At 35.9% G+C, this 14868-nt stretch overlaps 2 protein-coding genes and 1 pseudogene across 4 annotated transcripts; 1 reads left to right on the forward strand and 2 right to left on the reverse strand.

Moving 5' to 3' along the window:
* The first annotated feature begins 486 nt into the window (after positions 1 to 486).
* On the forward strand, positions 487 to 4988 carry LOC111306671 (transcription factor EGL1-like). Of its 2 annotated transcripts, XM_022904472.2 has the most exons (9): positions 487 to 962; positions 1552 to 1687; positions 2110 to 2364; positions 2456 to 2552; positions 2664 to 2678; positions 3014 to 3070; positions 3180 to 4040; positions 4114 to 4557; positions 4713 to 4988. In XM_022904472.2, the coding sequence occupies exons 2-9, from the start codon at positions 1563 to 1565 to the stop codon at positions 4782 to 4784; spliced, it is 1926 nt and encodes a 641-aa protein (XP_022760207.2). In that variant the 5' UTR covers positions 487 to 962; positions 1552 to 1562; the 3' UTR covers positions 4785 to 4988. The 2 variants fall into 2 exon arrangements, with proteins under 2 accessions (XP_022760207.2, XP_089621624.1); XM_089765498.1 differs by lacking the exon at positions 1552 to 1687 and having other exon boundaries at positions 508 to 962.
* A 1505-nt stretch (positions 4989 to 6493) lies between these two features.
* LOC111306678 (uncharacterized) lies at positions 6494 to 10109 on the reverse strand. The gene is made up of 6 exons (XM_022904485.2): positions 9157 to 10109; positions 8562 to 8812; positions 8021 to 8396; positions 7791 to 7922; positions 7531 to 7706; positions 6494 to 6969 (listed from the first exon to the last, which is right to left on the reverse strand). Exons 1-6 carry the CDS (start codon positions 9700 to 9702, stop codon positions 6846 to 6848), a joined length of 1605 nt encoding a protein of 534 aa, XP_022760220.2. The 5' UTR covers positions 9703 to 10109; the 3' UTR covers positions 6494 to 6845.
* Positions 10053 to 12756, reverse strand: LOC111302430 (protein neprosin-like; annotated as a pseudogene). Its single transcript, XR_016344870.1, has 8 exons — positions 12194 to 12756; positions 11740 to 11826; positions 11461 to 11595; positions 11058 to 11206; positions 10990 to 10993; positions 10878 to 10928; positions 10587 to 10733; positions 10053 to 10508 (listed from the first exon to the last, which is right to left on the reverse strand). The product of XR_016344870.1 is annotated as a protein neprosin-like (transcript).
* Between the last annotated feature and the right edge of the window lie 2112 nt (positions 12757 to 14868).

Here is a 14868-nt window from a genome sequence, read left to right on the forward strand (position 1 = left end):
TTACTCTAGCATTTTTTTTTTATATAGCAAAGGGCATCTAAATCTTTTTTCTTGCACACCAAGCAAAGGTCTCAATATTCAACTCACATTGCTGAAAGATGATGTTGAATTTAATTTGTTATATAAAATGTGAGAATAAAATAATAAAATGATATTAAAAAATAATTTTTAAATTAAAATTATCAAATACAACTAGAAAGAAATTGATATAAAATGAGAGGATGGTAATTGTAACATAGCAATGCACCATTTCTTCTGAACGTAATAATCATTCTTGTTTTTCCTTTATTATTCCTCACCAAATTCCAACCTTGACATCATTCATCACGACTGCTTAAAAATATTTCATGTGACGCACCAAATACGATACTATATATGACCAGTGTTTCGTGCCACGACCCTCCCTTTCTCTTCCTTCTTTTTCCCTCTCTAGCAAGCCGACGATTTAAAGAAAAAGAATCTTTCTGGTGCTATTTTTTTCATATGTATTTTGGGTACCAGAAAAATCTACGAAAAAGCAGCTAAACTAGCAAAAAGTCCCCCACACAAACGCACTTGTTTAAAGCACTGAGAACTGTTGTCTTTGAAGTTCTAAGAAAGTTGTTTCACTTTCGTTTCTTCATTTATCTATGTCTAAATTTATTTACCATCAAAGCTTTAGTACTAGTAATCATTAGTTTTGAATTGGGTTTTTTTTTCCATTTTTATTTCCAAATAATTGTAAGCAAGAAAAAGGAAAAGAAAAAAAGGTTGTGGCTTTGTTGGACCGAAGTGTTTGTGTTGTAGGATCAGAAAGAGTGAAAACCCAGATATTTATATCACTCTTTCTACTTTTTCATTTCATTTTCTCTCTTTTTCAAAAGCTTCAAAACACAGAAAGCAATGAAATAGCTGGGGAGCTTGTTTGTGCGTGGAGTTGCGTGCCTTTCGTGGGTACTTACTTCTGCACACCATTAAAAAGAGTGAGAGTTTTTCTTGAAGTTTCTTTTTCGTTTTCATTAATTTACATTTCTTGATAATGGAATGAGATATTACATTAATATATAAGAATTTTGTTTCTTTTCTCCTTCTTCTTTTGTTTTCCACCTCTTCTTGGCCATCGAAATGAGCCTTTTTTTTACTCTGTATGCAAACAGGAAATTAGTTTCAACTAGCCTACTTGTATATCTGATAATGATCATTTCTGTAACCATTTTCCTCTGGTTTTTGAGCTTCATAGATACCCCAAAACACCATCTTTTAGGTCTTAGCTATTGAAGTTTTTAGCTTTTTTTTTTTAATTAAATAAAATGTTGGTTTTGAGTTCTGGGTTGTTTCTGGTAAAGGAAACATGAGCAGTAGTGAGACAAACCCATCCTGATTTGCTAATTTGGGATAAAAGAATCATGAACTTGATATCTAGCAAATGTTTTTGTTGATACTTTGGTTGGAAAATTTCACAACACAAAGATATTTCTAGAATTTTATTGGGTGTTGGTGAATGGAGAGCCAGCAGTTAGAGTAACAGTCAATTTGCATCTGATCTAATTGGTGGCTAGTTTTTAAATATAGATATCTTTCAAATGGCTACTGGGGTTCAAATTCAAGAGAGAGTGCCAGAGAACCTGAAGAAACAGCTTGCTCTTACTGTGCAAGACATCCAGTGGAGTTATGCAATTTTCTGGACCATTTCTGCTAGACAGCCAGGGTACAAAATATTCCATTTTCTGCCCCATTTTTCTTCCTTTCTAGAAGAAAATTAACATACGCTTTTTTTTTTTTTGAGAGTAACTTCAGCTCTGCTTTTTGAAAACACTGCTTCTGCCTCTGGGGCTTTTATGCTTAATATTTTTCTCTTCCTAATACTTTTTTTTCTCTAGATTTCAAGTATACAACTTCATTTTATTTTGCCATAGTGCTGAAAATGCAGAGTCAAACTCTTCAAGCTTGAGATTATTCTCTTAATAACATTATTTTATGCTTTTCCTTATGACAAATGCTAATATTTCTTTTAACATTCTATAAAGCTGACACCCTTCTACTAACTATTCTAGTTACTATTATCAATCTGGTACTTTGCTAATGCATTCTTCTGCCTTTTCTTGTTTGTTATCAATGTGAACATTTCAGGGCCTTGCAGTGGGGTGATGGTTATTACAATGGAGATATAAAGACAAGGAAAACAGTTCAAACTGTAGAGCTCAATGCTGACCAACTGGGTTTGCAGAGAAGTGAGCAACTGAGAGAACTTTACGAGTCCCTCTCGGCTGGTGACAGCAGTCCTCAGGCTAGAAGACCTTCAGTATCATTATCTCCTGAAGATCTCACAGATACTGAGTGGTATTACTTAGTTTGTATGTCATTTGTATTCAACATTGGCCAAGGGTAATCTCTCTTCTATGTTTTTGTTCTATGCCCGTCAGCCTGAAAACATCAATGTTTCTGATCGTTAATTCTTCCTTTAAATTGTTGTTAGGTTGCCGGGAAGAACATTGTCAAGTGGTCAACCTATTTGGCTTTGCAATGCTCATTATGCAGAGAGCAAAGTGTTCAGTCGTTCACTGCTAGCAAAGGTAGGTGCCTGTGCTTTAATTCTGGCTAAATTTCAAGATTAGTATACGCTCAGAAATGACAGTTTGGTTTCTGTGTTCATGGCTGGAAATTTTGGCAACTGGCTCTCTCAGAGTGCATCTATTCAGGTATTGATTCCTAATTTATTTTCATTTTTCAACATTAGAAAAGGTCCTATGTAAACATAGGCTTTAAGATTGTGATAATGAGTGACAAATTTTGTTTTAAGTGGTTTGATAATTTTACTGTACGTTGAAACACAGCATGTCTAGGTGTATTCAGTGATTCCTGCACACCAACTTAACCCTAACTGCTTATGGACATAGGTTACGAGTGACATTACCTTTTAAAGGATGTAGAATCGTAATACTTCATGTTTAGACATGGAAAACCTTGAAGGTTAGAATTATTACATTTATGTAAATGTTTCTGAATGAAATCCTTACGCTTGTGTTGATTTCAGACTGTAGTAGGCTTTCCATTTTCAAGAGGTGTGATTGAGCTTGGTGTAACAGATTTGGTAACTTTTCTGCCATACTTTTTATTTGTTTGTTGTTTTTGAGAAATTTGCTTTCAATGCAGTTTTATTTCAGTTCAAGTCAAGCTGTTATATTGATTGCTTTCTGTAGGTATTGGAAGACCTCAGCCTCATTCAGCGAGTTAAAACTTCATTCTTGGATACTCCACAGCCATTTGCTTCTAATAAATCCATTCCTGTTGATGGAATTACAGAAAATGACAAGGATCTTACTGGTCCTGCTTTTGATCCTCAGATCCTTGACACCAAAGTTAGTCCGCTTTTAGGCTGTGAACAAATAGAAATGGCTTCTCCAAATGACAGTTCGGATGGCTTTGAGCCTAACCAACCAGCAGAAGGTTCATTCATGGTTGAAGGGATAAATGGTGGAGCTTCTCAGATACAAAGTTGGCAACTCATGGATGAGGAGTTCAGCAATTGTGTCCACCATTCCTTGAATTCCAGTGACTGCATATCTCAAACCTTTGTGGACCATGCAAATGTTGTTCCTCTTTGCCAGGGAGAAAAAGATAATGACAATGGTTTGGAAGATGTTCAAGAGTGCCATCAGACAAAACTGACATCTTTAGATTTTCAAAGTGATGATCTGCACTACCAAATGGTTCTCTCAGCCCTATTAAAGAGCTCGCACCAGTTGATTTTGGGACTACACTTTCAAAACTCTAACCATGAATCCAGCTTTGTCAGCTGGAAGAAAAATGGCTTCTTGAAGTCTCAGAAAGCAAGAGGCAAAACCCCTCAAAAGTTATTGAAAAAGATATTGTTTGAAGTTCCTCTGATGCATGATAAAGGATTACTTGAATCTCCAGAAGATAATGGTGTTAGAGATGCAGCTTGGAGACCAGAGGCCGATGAAATTTGCCGAAGCCATGTGTTGTCAGAGAGGAGGCGGAGGGAAAAACTAAATGAAAGATTTATAATTCTCAAAGCACTGCTCCCTTCAAATAGCAAGGTGATTAAATTTCCATTCCCCTTATTCATTCATAGCATGACCATTACTAAATAAACTGGCTTTCTTTAAGCAGGCTGATAAAGTTTCTATACTAGATGATACAATAGAATACCTACAAGACCTCGCAAAAAGGGTCGAAGAGTTGGAATCTTCCAGAGAGTTAACAGAGTTAGAGGAGAGGATGAAAAGAAAACCTCAGGACCATGTAGAGCGAACATCTGATAACTATGGCAATAACAAAATCACCAACGGAAAGAAGTCATCCATAAATAAAAGGAAAGCCTGTGACATTGATGAAGCAGAACTAGAGATTGACTATGTTGCATCTAAAGATGGTTTAACCGATAATTTAACTGTCAGTATGAACAAGAAGGATTTTCTAATTGAGTTTAGGTGTCCTTGGCGGGAAGGAATTTTGCTTGAGATAATGGATGCACTAAGCACTCTCAACTTGGATTGCCACTCAGTTCAATCATCTACCACCGAGGGGATTCTCTCCCTGACTATAAAATCCAAGGTAAGACTCTTTAGTTTGTGCTTCATTACAAAAATGTTTAGGAAACCAAATCCATTAATGATTTTGGACATTTGCGAATGTTGAAGTAGAACTTTTCTTGTTGAGAATTGTGGACAATTAACTCTAAACAAAGTATCCTAAATTTCTTATTGCAGTACAAAGGATCAACTGTTGCATCAGCAGGGACGATCAAGCAAGCGTTGCAAAGAGTTGCACGGAAGTGTTGAAGCATCTCTTTTATCCACAATCATATAGAGTTATTTGCTCTAGATTGCCCTGCTTCTTTTGCAAAATCCGTGTACCACAAACAAAAACGTTTTTCCTCCATGTAGTTAGGTGGTTAGTAAAATAAAGGGGAATAAATCTAGTTTGGAACTACGTAATTTTCTTCAAAATCTAAAGCACAAGTAACCTATGACTTCAATCTTTCACCATGTGTAACATCCAGAAAAATAAATTTTTAAGCATTAGTATTTCAACTTGTTAAATGGAATATCTATTGAGCTAAGGACAACAAAGTAAATATAGAATATGACTAAAAGCAAATAATCCTGGCACCGCAATTTACATCCACCTTTCACCTTCCTTTACCTAAAAAAGTCCGACTTTTTCTTATAAACTTGACAGGAAAGTAGACTTACAATTTGTATTGTGTTTGTTTCACGTTAAGCATCTAATCTCACATTCGTTACTTTGCTTAGAGAATCAAAAGAATAATAAGGTTATTAATAAGAAGAGCTGCAAAACTTGTGATGAAAAGACACCCGTCACTCACAATGGTTGCTTGACAAATTCAGGCTACTCATTTTGCTCTTGAATGCAGCAAATTGGAGGGGAAAAATGTATCTTTATTCTAAGGTGGTAGTACATAAATTACTAAAGACTGATGTATAATTTTATAACACTTCATTCAATTTCTAGAACAGGGGGAAGATGTCAGTTCAGTTTCAAGTTGCCAATTTGCATGTGGTGAAGTTTAAATATGTAATGTTGTTTGGTGTAAACAAATACAAATTGGTTTAATCAAATAGTGATTTCTCTTTGGCCAAGAAAGTAAATTATTCTAGCTTTACTGCTTTAAGCAAAGTAAGAAAAGCGCTCATTTGGGTAGTCAAAAAAGCTCTAAAAAGAGGTGAGTTTTCATTGAATAAATACAAGAAAAGGCCGACAAAGTTTGCAAAGACATGATAAATTTTAGGTTCAGGAAAATGATGGAGGGAGAACACACCTAATATGATTGCTAGCAGCATTCACTTTAGTTGGGAGGCTTTGATTTGAGTACCAGAGTGGAGAAATGGCCCACCAAATCTGGGCACAGACAAAGGCGAAAAATTTTCGGTGGCAAAGACTAAAGAGCACGATCTTCATTGAAAAAAGTAGTAACAGTTGGCGCAAACGAGGAATAGGTGCGCTGAAAGCTCATCAAAGGCTTTAAAAAGAAACTGAAACAATAATCGTCAATTAATGGGTGCGCCATGTTTATTCTCTGAAAAAAATGCAACATTTTGTTCAATTTAAAACCCAAGACAGCCTGATTGCAAAGATAGTGTGGGTCTTGAAGTGGACTTTTTGTTGTGTTGTTAATCATGATGATGGCATTGCCATCATTAAAATTTCCACAAAGAAGAGATAAATATCTCAAACAAAAGTTACGTCTAATCAGTTAGCTTAGTGGGAATTCAATCTTAATCACAACATAAAAGTTTGGCAAACTTCTTTTCTTGACATGTAATAAGAATTTCAATGGTGGAGATCACGGATCAAAAGCACCACATAACACTCAGCTACAAACCAATAATAGTATTATGCAAATAGAAGCCGATGGATTATATCCACTGAATCCAAGAGCAAAGAGACATCATGGCATGGCCAGCAAAAGAATTTTATTAAGTTACAAACATAAAGAAACAACAAAAATGGCAACACAAGAACAGAGATAAGAATGTGAATGAGTACCTGGACAAACCAGACACTCGACTCTGTTCACATACGCAAATTCAGCACAATGGTAATTTACAGGCACACTCAGATACATATGTACTTCACATTTGGCTAAAAGTATAAAGCATCCATCACCAGGGAAAGACAAATTACTACTGCCAAAAGTTGTATAATATTTAATCCTTATAAATGTTTTAACAAAAATTTTTACAGTGTCAGAAATAGATAAATTGGTGATATAGACACCAGGAAAGGCCTCAACCTTCCAATAAGAAATCCTGCTACACTTTTTCTTTCTTTCTTTCTTCTCATCATCACGAGGAGCAACACATGCATCCAACATAGCATCACTCCCATTCAATTGTTGATGGGGGCTTTGATGTGATGTCTTGAACAACACGATTCACACCACGAACGCTGTTGCAAATTTTTCGGGCCACATCATCCAGGAACTTGTGTTCAAATTCATACCTGAAATTCCAAAATTGAGGAACAAATGAGAATCTCAGAATTTTGGGAGGTAGGAAAAAGGCGTCAAAAGATTAATTCATTGGTTTTAGCCACATAACCATAGTAAAAATTTCAAAGAAAAATGTGCTTTTCGTAGATATTAAGAAACTTGTAACATGCAAGACATATATCCTGTCAACATGTATAATACATAAGAGGATGGAAGGCATCCATTTTTATACATAGGAAGCTGTTCCCACTAAAATTTAGGCTGAATTGCTACATATTAGTATCCACACTTTAGAATGCTAACAATCTCCTTCGAATGATATGAGACTTAAACTGCTTCGGTACAGCCAGTCCGGAAAACCATATCATTCAGCACTACCAACCCATTTCCGCAAAATCATTAACCCTTCTTGAAAATAGCCAGACATTTGAGTAAAATTATTTGTATCTCAGCCCAACCTCAGAGACACATTTGAGGTGAGGCTTGTTGCTATATACAATTGGCTTAGGCTGACCACATAAATATTGCAACAACCATGGATAGAAAAGAAAAGCAGAAGAATGCAAAATTACCAATCTGCTGTCATTCCATCTTGACTTGTAACAGCTCGGAGAGCAACAACATGAGAATGTGTTCTTTGATCACCTTGAACTCCAACTGATTTTACAGGCAAAAATACAGCAAAAGCTTGCCAAATTGAGTCATAAATGCCAGCATCTTTGATTGACTGAATGAAGATTTCATCAACCTGGGGAAAACAAGTTCATGAGGTAAAAACATGCTAAAAGGAACAAAAGACAAGGTTGCACTTCCTTATGTGAACACCCCATACCTGACGGAGAATGTCCAAGGCATTGAATTCAGTTACATCGCCCAAGACTCGTACTGCAAGGCCAGGCCCAGGAAATGGGTGACGTTTTAAAAATGGCTCAGGAACCCTCAATATCCTCCCAAGTTGGCGAACCTTTATAAATTAGAAAAAGGAAAAGGAAAAATAATTCAAAAGAAAAAAAAGTCTTCTGTACAAGTAAATGTCATCAAGAAAGGGTACAAAATCAAAACCTCATCTTTGAATAAAAGTTTAAGAGGCTCAACAAGCTTTAATTTCATATCTTTGGGAAGCCCTCCAACATTATGATGACTTTTGATTGTGTGAGAGTGGGTTCTTCCCGTTCCTGGTGGTGGACAAGATTCAATTACATCCGGATACAAGGTTCCTTGAACTAAGAAAGCAGGTTTCTTTCCTAATTTACGCTCCAATTCTTGAGCAAATGCATCGAAGATGCAGATAAATTCCTTTCCAATTATCTTCCGTTTCATCTCAGGGTCTACCACACCTTTTAGTTTACTAAGAAATTGATTAGTTGCATCAACACATGTAACAGGTAGATGTAGATCCCTTTCAAAGGTTTCCATCACACGTTCTCTCTCCTTATACCTGCATGAAACAAAACACAATTAATGAATGTACGAGCAATGAATTATAAAAGCTTATAAAAAATATACATTTAACAATTCTTTTCAAACAAGACATGAAAACAAAAAAATCAATGTAACAACTAATAGTGAAAAATAATTAAAAGAAAAATGTTTGCTTTCTAACCTTAATAAACCATTGTCAACAAAAACACAGTGAAGTCTGTCTCCAATTGCCTTGTGAACAAGGGTTGCAGCAACTGTGGAATCAACACCTCCAGATAAAGCACAGATAACATGGTCATCAGCCTCCACCATGTTGTTGATCACCTTTATTTCTTCATCCATTACATCTTCCATTTTCCATCCAGCATTCACTCCACAAACATCAAACAAGAAATATCTAAGAGTTTCCATCCCTTCTGGAGAATGGGTAACCTAAATAAACACAAATCACAACATTATTCAATTGCTTCAAAACCACAAACCTCCCCCCAAAAACAACCCTCTAAAAACCAACTCACATTAAAATAGGTCCTCCTTGTTTGTTACTAAGATGTAAAAATTGTATTAGCATGCAAAAACAAACACTAATATTCTTCAAGAATTAAAAATTAGTAACTCTTTTGAAGAACAAAATGCATGATTTTACTTTTACATTTATGCTGGAATTGGTGTTTCATATATTCATTTGTTATTTTTAGTCGTCTATAAAAAAAATAACAATAAAAACGAACCTCACTAAACACAAAATAAAACAAAACTCAGAAACTCAAGAGTACCTCAGGATGGTACTGCAACCCATAAAACCTCCTCTCCTGATCCTCCACCGCGGCCACGGCCCCTTGGTGACTTCTAGCCACCACTTCAAACCCATTAGGCAAACTAGCAGCCTCATCCCCATGACTCATCCAAACAACCTGCCTATCTCCAACCCTCTTCCCACCAAAAATACCACAACTTTTCTCAACCTCAATCTCCATCCTCCCATACTCCTGCTTCTCCCCAACCCTAACTTCACCACCGAGTCTCTGAACAATCAGCTGAAGCCCATAACAAATACCCAGAACAAAAACCCCATTGGACTGGGCCCACTCAACGAACCCATCGGCAAACGAAGGTGAATCATTGGAATGGACCGAGTGGGGTCCACCGGAAAGGATAACGACTTTCGGGTTGGGGGAAGTGATGGAGGAAAGAGGGGAAGTACCGGAGATGCAGAGGGAGAAGATTGAAAGAGAGCGGATACGGCGAGTGATGAGATGGGTGTATTGGGAACCAAAGTCTAGGATCAGGACTAAGTCGGATTTTACGGCTTTTGGGTCCATTGGCGATGGCTGGAGGGTTTTCGTGAGGAAGTGGTGGTGGGAGGGGTTTAAGGAGGATGGCGGCGGGAGTTAGGGTTTTTTGAAAGTGGGGGTAGGGCGATTGGTATGGTAGTAAAAAAAAAAAATTGTAACCAATTTTCCTTTTTTTTTTTTTAGGGTTGAATAAATTATTAAAATTTGAGATTCGGTGCGCTTTGAAAATGGGAAATTTGGGTTGATCTTCTTACATTGGTTGAAATTAAGGGTTTCATTGAGTCAAGTTCACCCTTTTCATCCGGAATTATGCAGCTGCGCAATTTGAAGGTAGAATCGATTCTTTATCCTGAAGATCAAATGTGACGATGCTTATTTTATGGCATTGAAGCACAAATATTGATGTCAGAAACAAACATCTTGGGCTCATTTTGCCCACAAAGTAAAGCCTGAAGTTCAACCACATGATCAATTTGTACAATTTCCAGGCCCCCATAGTAGATAGTATGTTCCCAGTTCGGATCAGGATCTACATAGTAATCTATATTATAGTATCCAGGTTTATCTACATTCAATGTAAGCTGATTCGGATCGACAAATGAGTGTGATTCATCCCCTACTCTCAGCTGGTTCAGAAATGCAGAATTCTTGAAATTTTCTTCTGGGAAATGGCCGTTCCCCATTGCAGGGCTAGCTTCTCCCGGTTTGCTATAAACCTGTCCTCCCCATGCAGTGTAGGAGGCACCAGCGCTCAAGTTCGGCAACAATGATTTTGGCCAGTATCCGACATTTATATTATTGCATGCCAACCACTAATTTCCTGTTGCATTATCCTAACCATGAAGAGAATGTAATGTTCAGTGAGGCACAAGGTTCATGTATCAGAAAACAGAAAAGACTACTAAAATTACCTGGAATATAATTGTTGATATTTGGTATTGTGGTCCATTGGAAGTGGAAACTGGTCTTAAAATGACCCCTGGAGGCATCTCAGAACTAACTTGAATAAAACCTGGACACAACATATTGTAGCAACCTGTCTTTTGGTAACCATCTGCCTGTTAGGTTTTAAGGCATGCAAATGATGAGGCCGTAATGAAAACAGTCAAGAGCCTCTAGCAGATAATAATTATATCAAGACCATAGAAAAAAACTGCAAAACCACTGAAAGAATAAGCTGGAATTCAAAGCTTAAAACTTACAGTCCAGGAGGTATATAGCCGGCTGTAGTTCTTACATAGGTACTGATAAACCTGGAGAAGTTTCAAAAAAAAAGAAAAAACCAGAAGACATGAAAAATTGGGCCTTGTGAACCAAACTGAAGCAATAGACAAATTGTGTTATCCTATTATTTATTGCCTCCACAATGAAGAGTTACTTACAATCCAGCCTGCCTGTGTATCGGTAACTTGGGGTGGAACATATTTTGTAATTCAGACACTAGCAGTGCTAAGTTGATCCTTTGAGACACTGGAGCTCCAAACATTAATATTTGCTTTTGCACCGTAATGCTCACCTTTATATTCCAATACTGCAGACTAAATCAAGGGAAAGGATAAAGATTTAGATAATTTTTCAAAGTTTAGTGAACTAAGTTATTCGAGCAGATTGTTTTCATCTTTTCCATTTTTCAAGCAATGATTTAAGAAGAGTAGATTCAATGTCTTAAATGGAATATTCTGAACATCACTTACGCTGAAACCCGTGGAATCAATAAAATAATCATTTGAGGAATAAACGTTTGCTGGACTGCTAATGCTCAGAAATGATAGATAATTTTTCCACTGATAAATCTTCCTTCTTTGCCCTTCTGATGGGAACATATCCTTTTCGGCAATGCATATTCTTCAGGATTAAGAGTGAAGATTCCTCTTTTACAGAAGTTCTAATTTCCATACCTCGAATGCTTTTCGGCTTCATCTATAATGAACAAGACCAGAAGGATGAGCTATGTCTGCCTCCCCTATTCATCAAAGAGGCTCCCTCTCTATTGTGAAATCATGTTACAAACACTTCCAAAGATTAAGGGGGGGGGGGGGGAAGAAGGAAGGAGAGATTGTTGACCTGAATTCTATGATTCTTTAGCAAAGGGTGATCAAAAGCTATTTGTTTGTAGATTCGGATGCAAATAATGATATCACCATATTCTGTCTGTATAAACAAGAAGAAAGGAAAACAACAAATGTTATTTTTGGAAAAAATTGCGAGTAGTAGTACCACAAGATTGGCCCTCTAAGTGCAAAAAGCTTACTGCAAAAGCTTTAAAAAGATCTGTCAACAAAATCATCAAACAAGCATGCCATACTGAATTGTAATAGTTCCTTAACATTCCTTTGTAATGATGGAAATTACACTGGATAAAAGAGAAGACAGGATTTCACCCCAGCCAGTAAGTGATGAACATATTACTTAGGAGCAACCTAAGACAGAGATTACAATAACTGAAAAATGTCTGCCATAAATGAAACATGCAAATGTACATGCCTTGCGAATCACTGCTTAAGCCTGCTATGCCAACCTGAAAACTCTTCACTGCGGGTTTATTCATGATTCTGAGTTGCAAATCTAGTTTCATTTTTTCTTCTTCTGATAATATCTCCCATGGTTTCACTGTAGCTTACCTAAAATGCAAGCAGATATTGGCAGCATTAGTAATATTAAATTACTGGAGTCCTTGCAGCTACCACCATGAATCGGGATTCCATTTGAAACAAAAGTGAAAATTATCAAAGGCAAGAGTACATTAGTAGACATAAATGATTTTTAGTATCCATATGTTTACTCCAGGTGAAGGTTTTACATATAGATAACTGGCCTTTAATTGCAGTTTCTCTGTGGAATGATCATAATGTTGGGGACACCACAGCTTTGATGTTATTTGTTGGGCTAAAAACCTCAAATCTAATCACACCAGCGGAAGTGAAATCAAACAATAAATCAAATACACAAGAGATAACAATTTAATGTGATTCGGTCCAACTAACTTATATCCATGGATGAGAAACAAGATCCATTAGTTGTAGAGAATTACAAACATACATCAAATCATCAACCTTACTCAACAATCAATACTCAAAAGACACTCTCAATCTCCTCTAATCCTATAGAGTATTCTCAACTCAAACAAACACAAACCCAAACCTTTATGCACCCTTTCAATATAACTAAACACATACCGATATGCTCACATATATCATACCTATGTTCAGTCTCCTTTGATCCACTCACAAACAAACATACACACCAATAAGACGTAGAGCCCCAATACTCCTATAGGGTGTCTATCCCACAAAATCCTGCAACTCTCTTACATCTTTTTTTTTTTTATACTTAACTCTGTAGAGACTTCATCTATTTATAACCATACAAACTTGCCAATTAAGAATCTCTCTCCTCTTAAAATTCTTCTCCTGTAAGTCAAACTTGCCTATTAAAAATCTCTTTTCTTTTAAAATTCTTTTTAAAATTCTTCTCCTATAAGTCAAACTTGTCTATTAAAAATCTCTTTTCTTTTAAAATTCTTTTCTTGCAAATCAAACTTACCTATTAAGAATCATTTATCTCTTAGAATTCTTTTTTTGCAAGTCTTCTTGTCCATCCAGTAATATCTAACAAATATCAAACAAATATCAAACAAATCTTAAACAAATCCCAAATAAATCTCTTATGGGATTTTAGTCAATATTTTCAACTATTTTCACCTTGACTCAAATTTTATCAAATCTGTCTTCATGCTAGACATACTTGGCTTCACCTGTAATAAAAGTCTCACAATATCTTCTCTTTTCTTGTGTCTTCACGCTTCATACAAATCAATCCTCAATATTCAAAACTTTAACTCGAATTCTTCTCTTGAATCGAGCTCTTCAGGAACTTGCTTCTTTCCATGTTTCAAACCATGCACTTCCCACATCTTAAACCTTGAGCTCTTCCCACATCTCGAACTTTAAGCTTTTTCGCGTCTCGAACCTTCAGCTCTTTCTACATCTTGAATCTTAACTCTTTTCACGTTTCGAACTTTCAGCTTTGATATCACTTGTTAGAGAACATCACAGCTCTGATACTATTTGTTAGGGATCACCACAACTCTGATGTCATTTGTTGGGCTAAAAGCTTCCAATCCAATCACACCAGCGGAAGTGAAATCAAACAATAAATCTCAAACACACAAGAGACAACAATTTAACAATTTAACGTGGTTCGATCCAACTAACTTACATCCACGAATGAAAAATAAGATCTACTAGTTGTAGAAAATTACAAACATACATCAAATTATCAACCTCACTCAACAATCAATACTCATAAAAAACTCTCAATCTCCTCTAGTCCTATAGAATATTTTCAACTCAAACAAATACAAACCCAAACCCTTGTGCACCTTTTCAACATAACCAAACACATACCCATATACTCTCATACATCATATCTATGTGGATCCTCTCAGTCTCTTCTAGTCCACTCACAAATAAATATGCATACCAATAAGATGTAGAGCCCAATACTCAATAAGACATAGAACCCCAATATTCCTATAGAGTATCTATCCCATAAAATCTTGCAACTCTCTTATATCTTTTTCTCATACTTAACTCTGTAGAGACTTCATCTATTTATAATAATATAAACTTGCCCATTAAAAATCTCTCTCCTCTTAAAATTTTTCTCATGTAAGTCAAACTTGCCTATTAAGAATCTCTTTTCTTTTAGAATTATTCTCTTGCAAATCAAACTTACCTATTAAGAATCTTCTTTTTTTTAGAATTTTTTTTTTACAAGTATTCTTGTTCATCCAGTAATATCTAACAGATTTTGAACAAATCTCAAATAAATCTCTTATAAAATTTGAGTCAATATTTCCGACACATAACTCCTTTTACCAAATTCTCAACGGAGATTTGCTGTCACCCTCACTTTTTTTCAGTGAGCAATGAATGTTTTCCTAAATGGTATTAATATGGAAGGGATATGATTTAAGAAACCAGCACTTGATCTATACTCAAAATCAATTTAATTTGGCTTGTAGCATATTTTTTATAATAAGGGATAATTTTGATTGTGAAATCATGTTGATATTCATTGACGTAACATAAATGTCTCAAATATTTTACTAAGGGTTTTAATCCCTTCTGCTAACACAACTTGTAACCAAATATTTAAGTAGGGATCATCTTTTGAATAAGAATGCAATTC

Source organism: Durio zibethinus, chromosome 9, assembly GCF_047325235.1.
Source record: "Durio zibethinus cultivar Kanyao isolate XHJ-2024 chromosome 9, ASM4732523v1, whole genome shotgun sequence".
NCBI classification, from domain to species: Eukaryota; Viridiplantae; Streptophyta; class Magnoliopsida; order Malvales; family Malvaceae; genus Durio; species Durio zibethinus.

Bases quoted from the DNA above. Each gene is read 5' to 3' on its own strand.
- LOC111306671 (XM_022904472.2), top strand. From the start codon at position 1,563: ATGGCTACTGGGGTTCAAATTCAAGAGAGAGTGCCAGAGAACCTGAAG. The intron at 1,688-2,109 runs GTACAAAATATT...TGAACATTTCAG, and splicing joins ATTTCTGCTAGACAGCCAGG to GGCCTTGCAGTGGGGTGATG. The intron at 4,558-4,712 runs GTAAGACTCTTT...TTCTTATTGCAG, and splicing joins CCCTGACTATAAAATCCAAG to TACAAAGGATCAACTGTTGC.
- LOC111306678 (XM_022904485.2), bottom strand. From the start codon at position 9,702: ATGGACCCAAAAGCCGTAAAATCCGACTTAGTCCTGATCCTAGACTTT. The intron at 8,813-9,156 runs GTACTCTTGAGT...GTGTTTATTTAG, and splicing joins GGTTGCAGTACCATCCTGAG to GTTACCCATTCTCCAGAAGG. The intron at 8,397-8,561 runs GTTAGAAAGCAA...TGTTTCATGCAG, and splicing joins GTTGACAATGGTTTATTAAG to GTATAAGGAGAGAGAACGTG.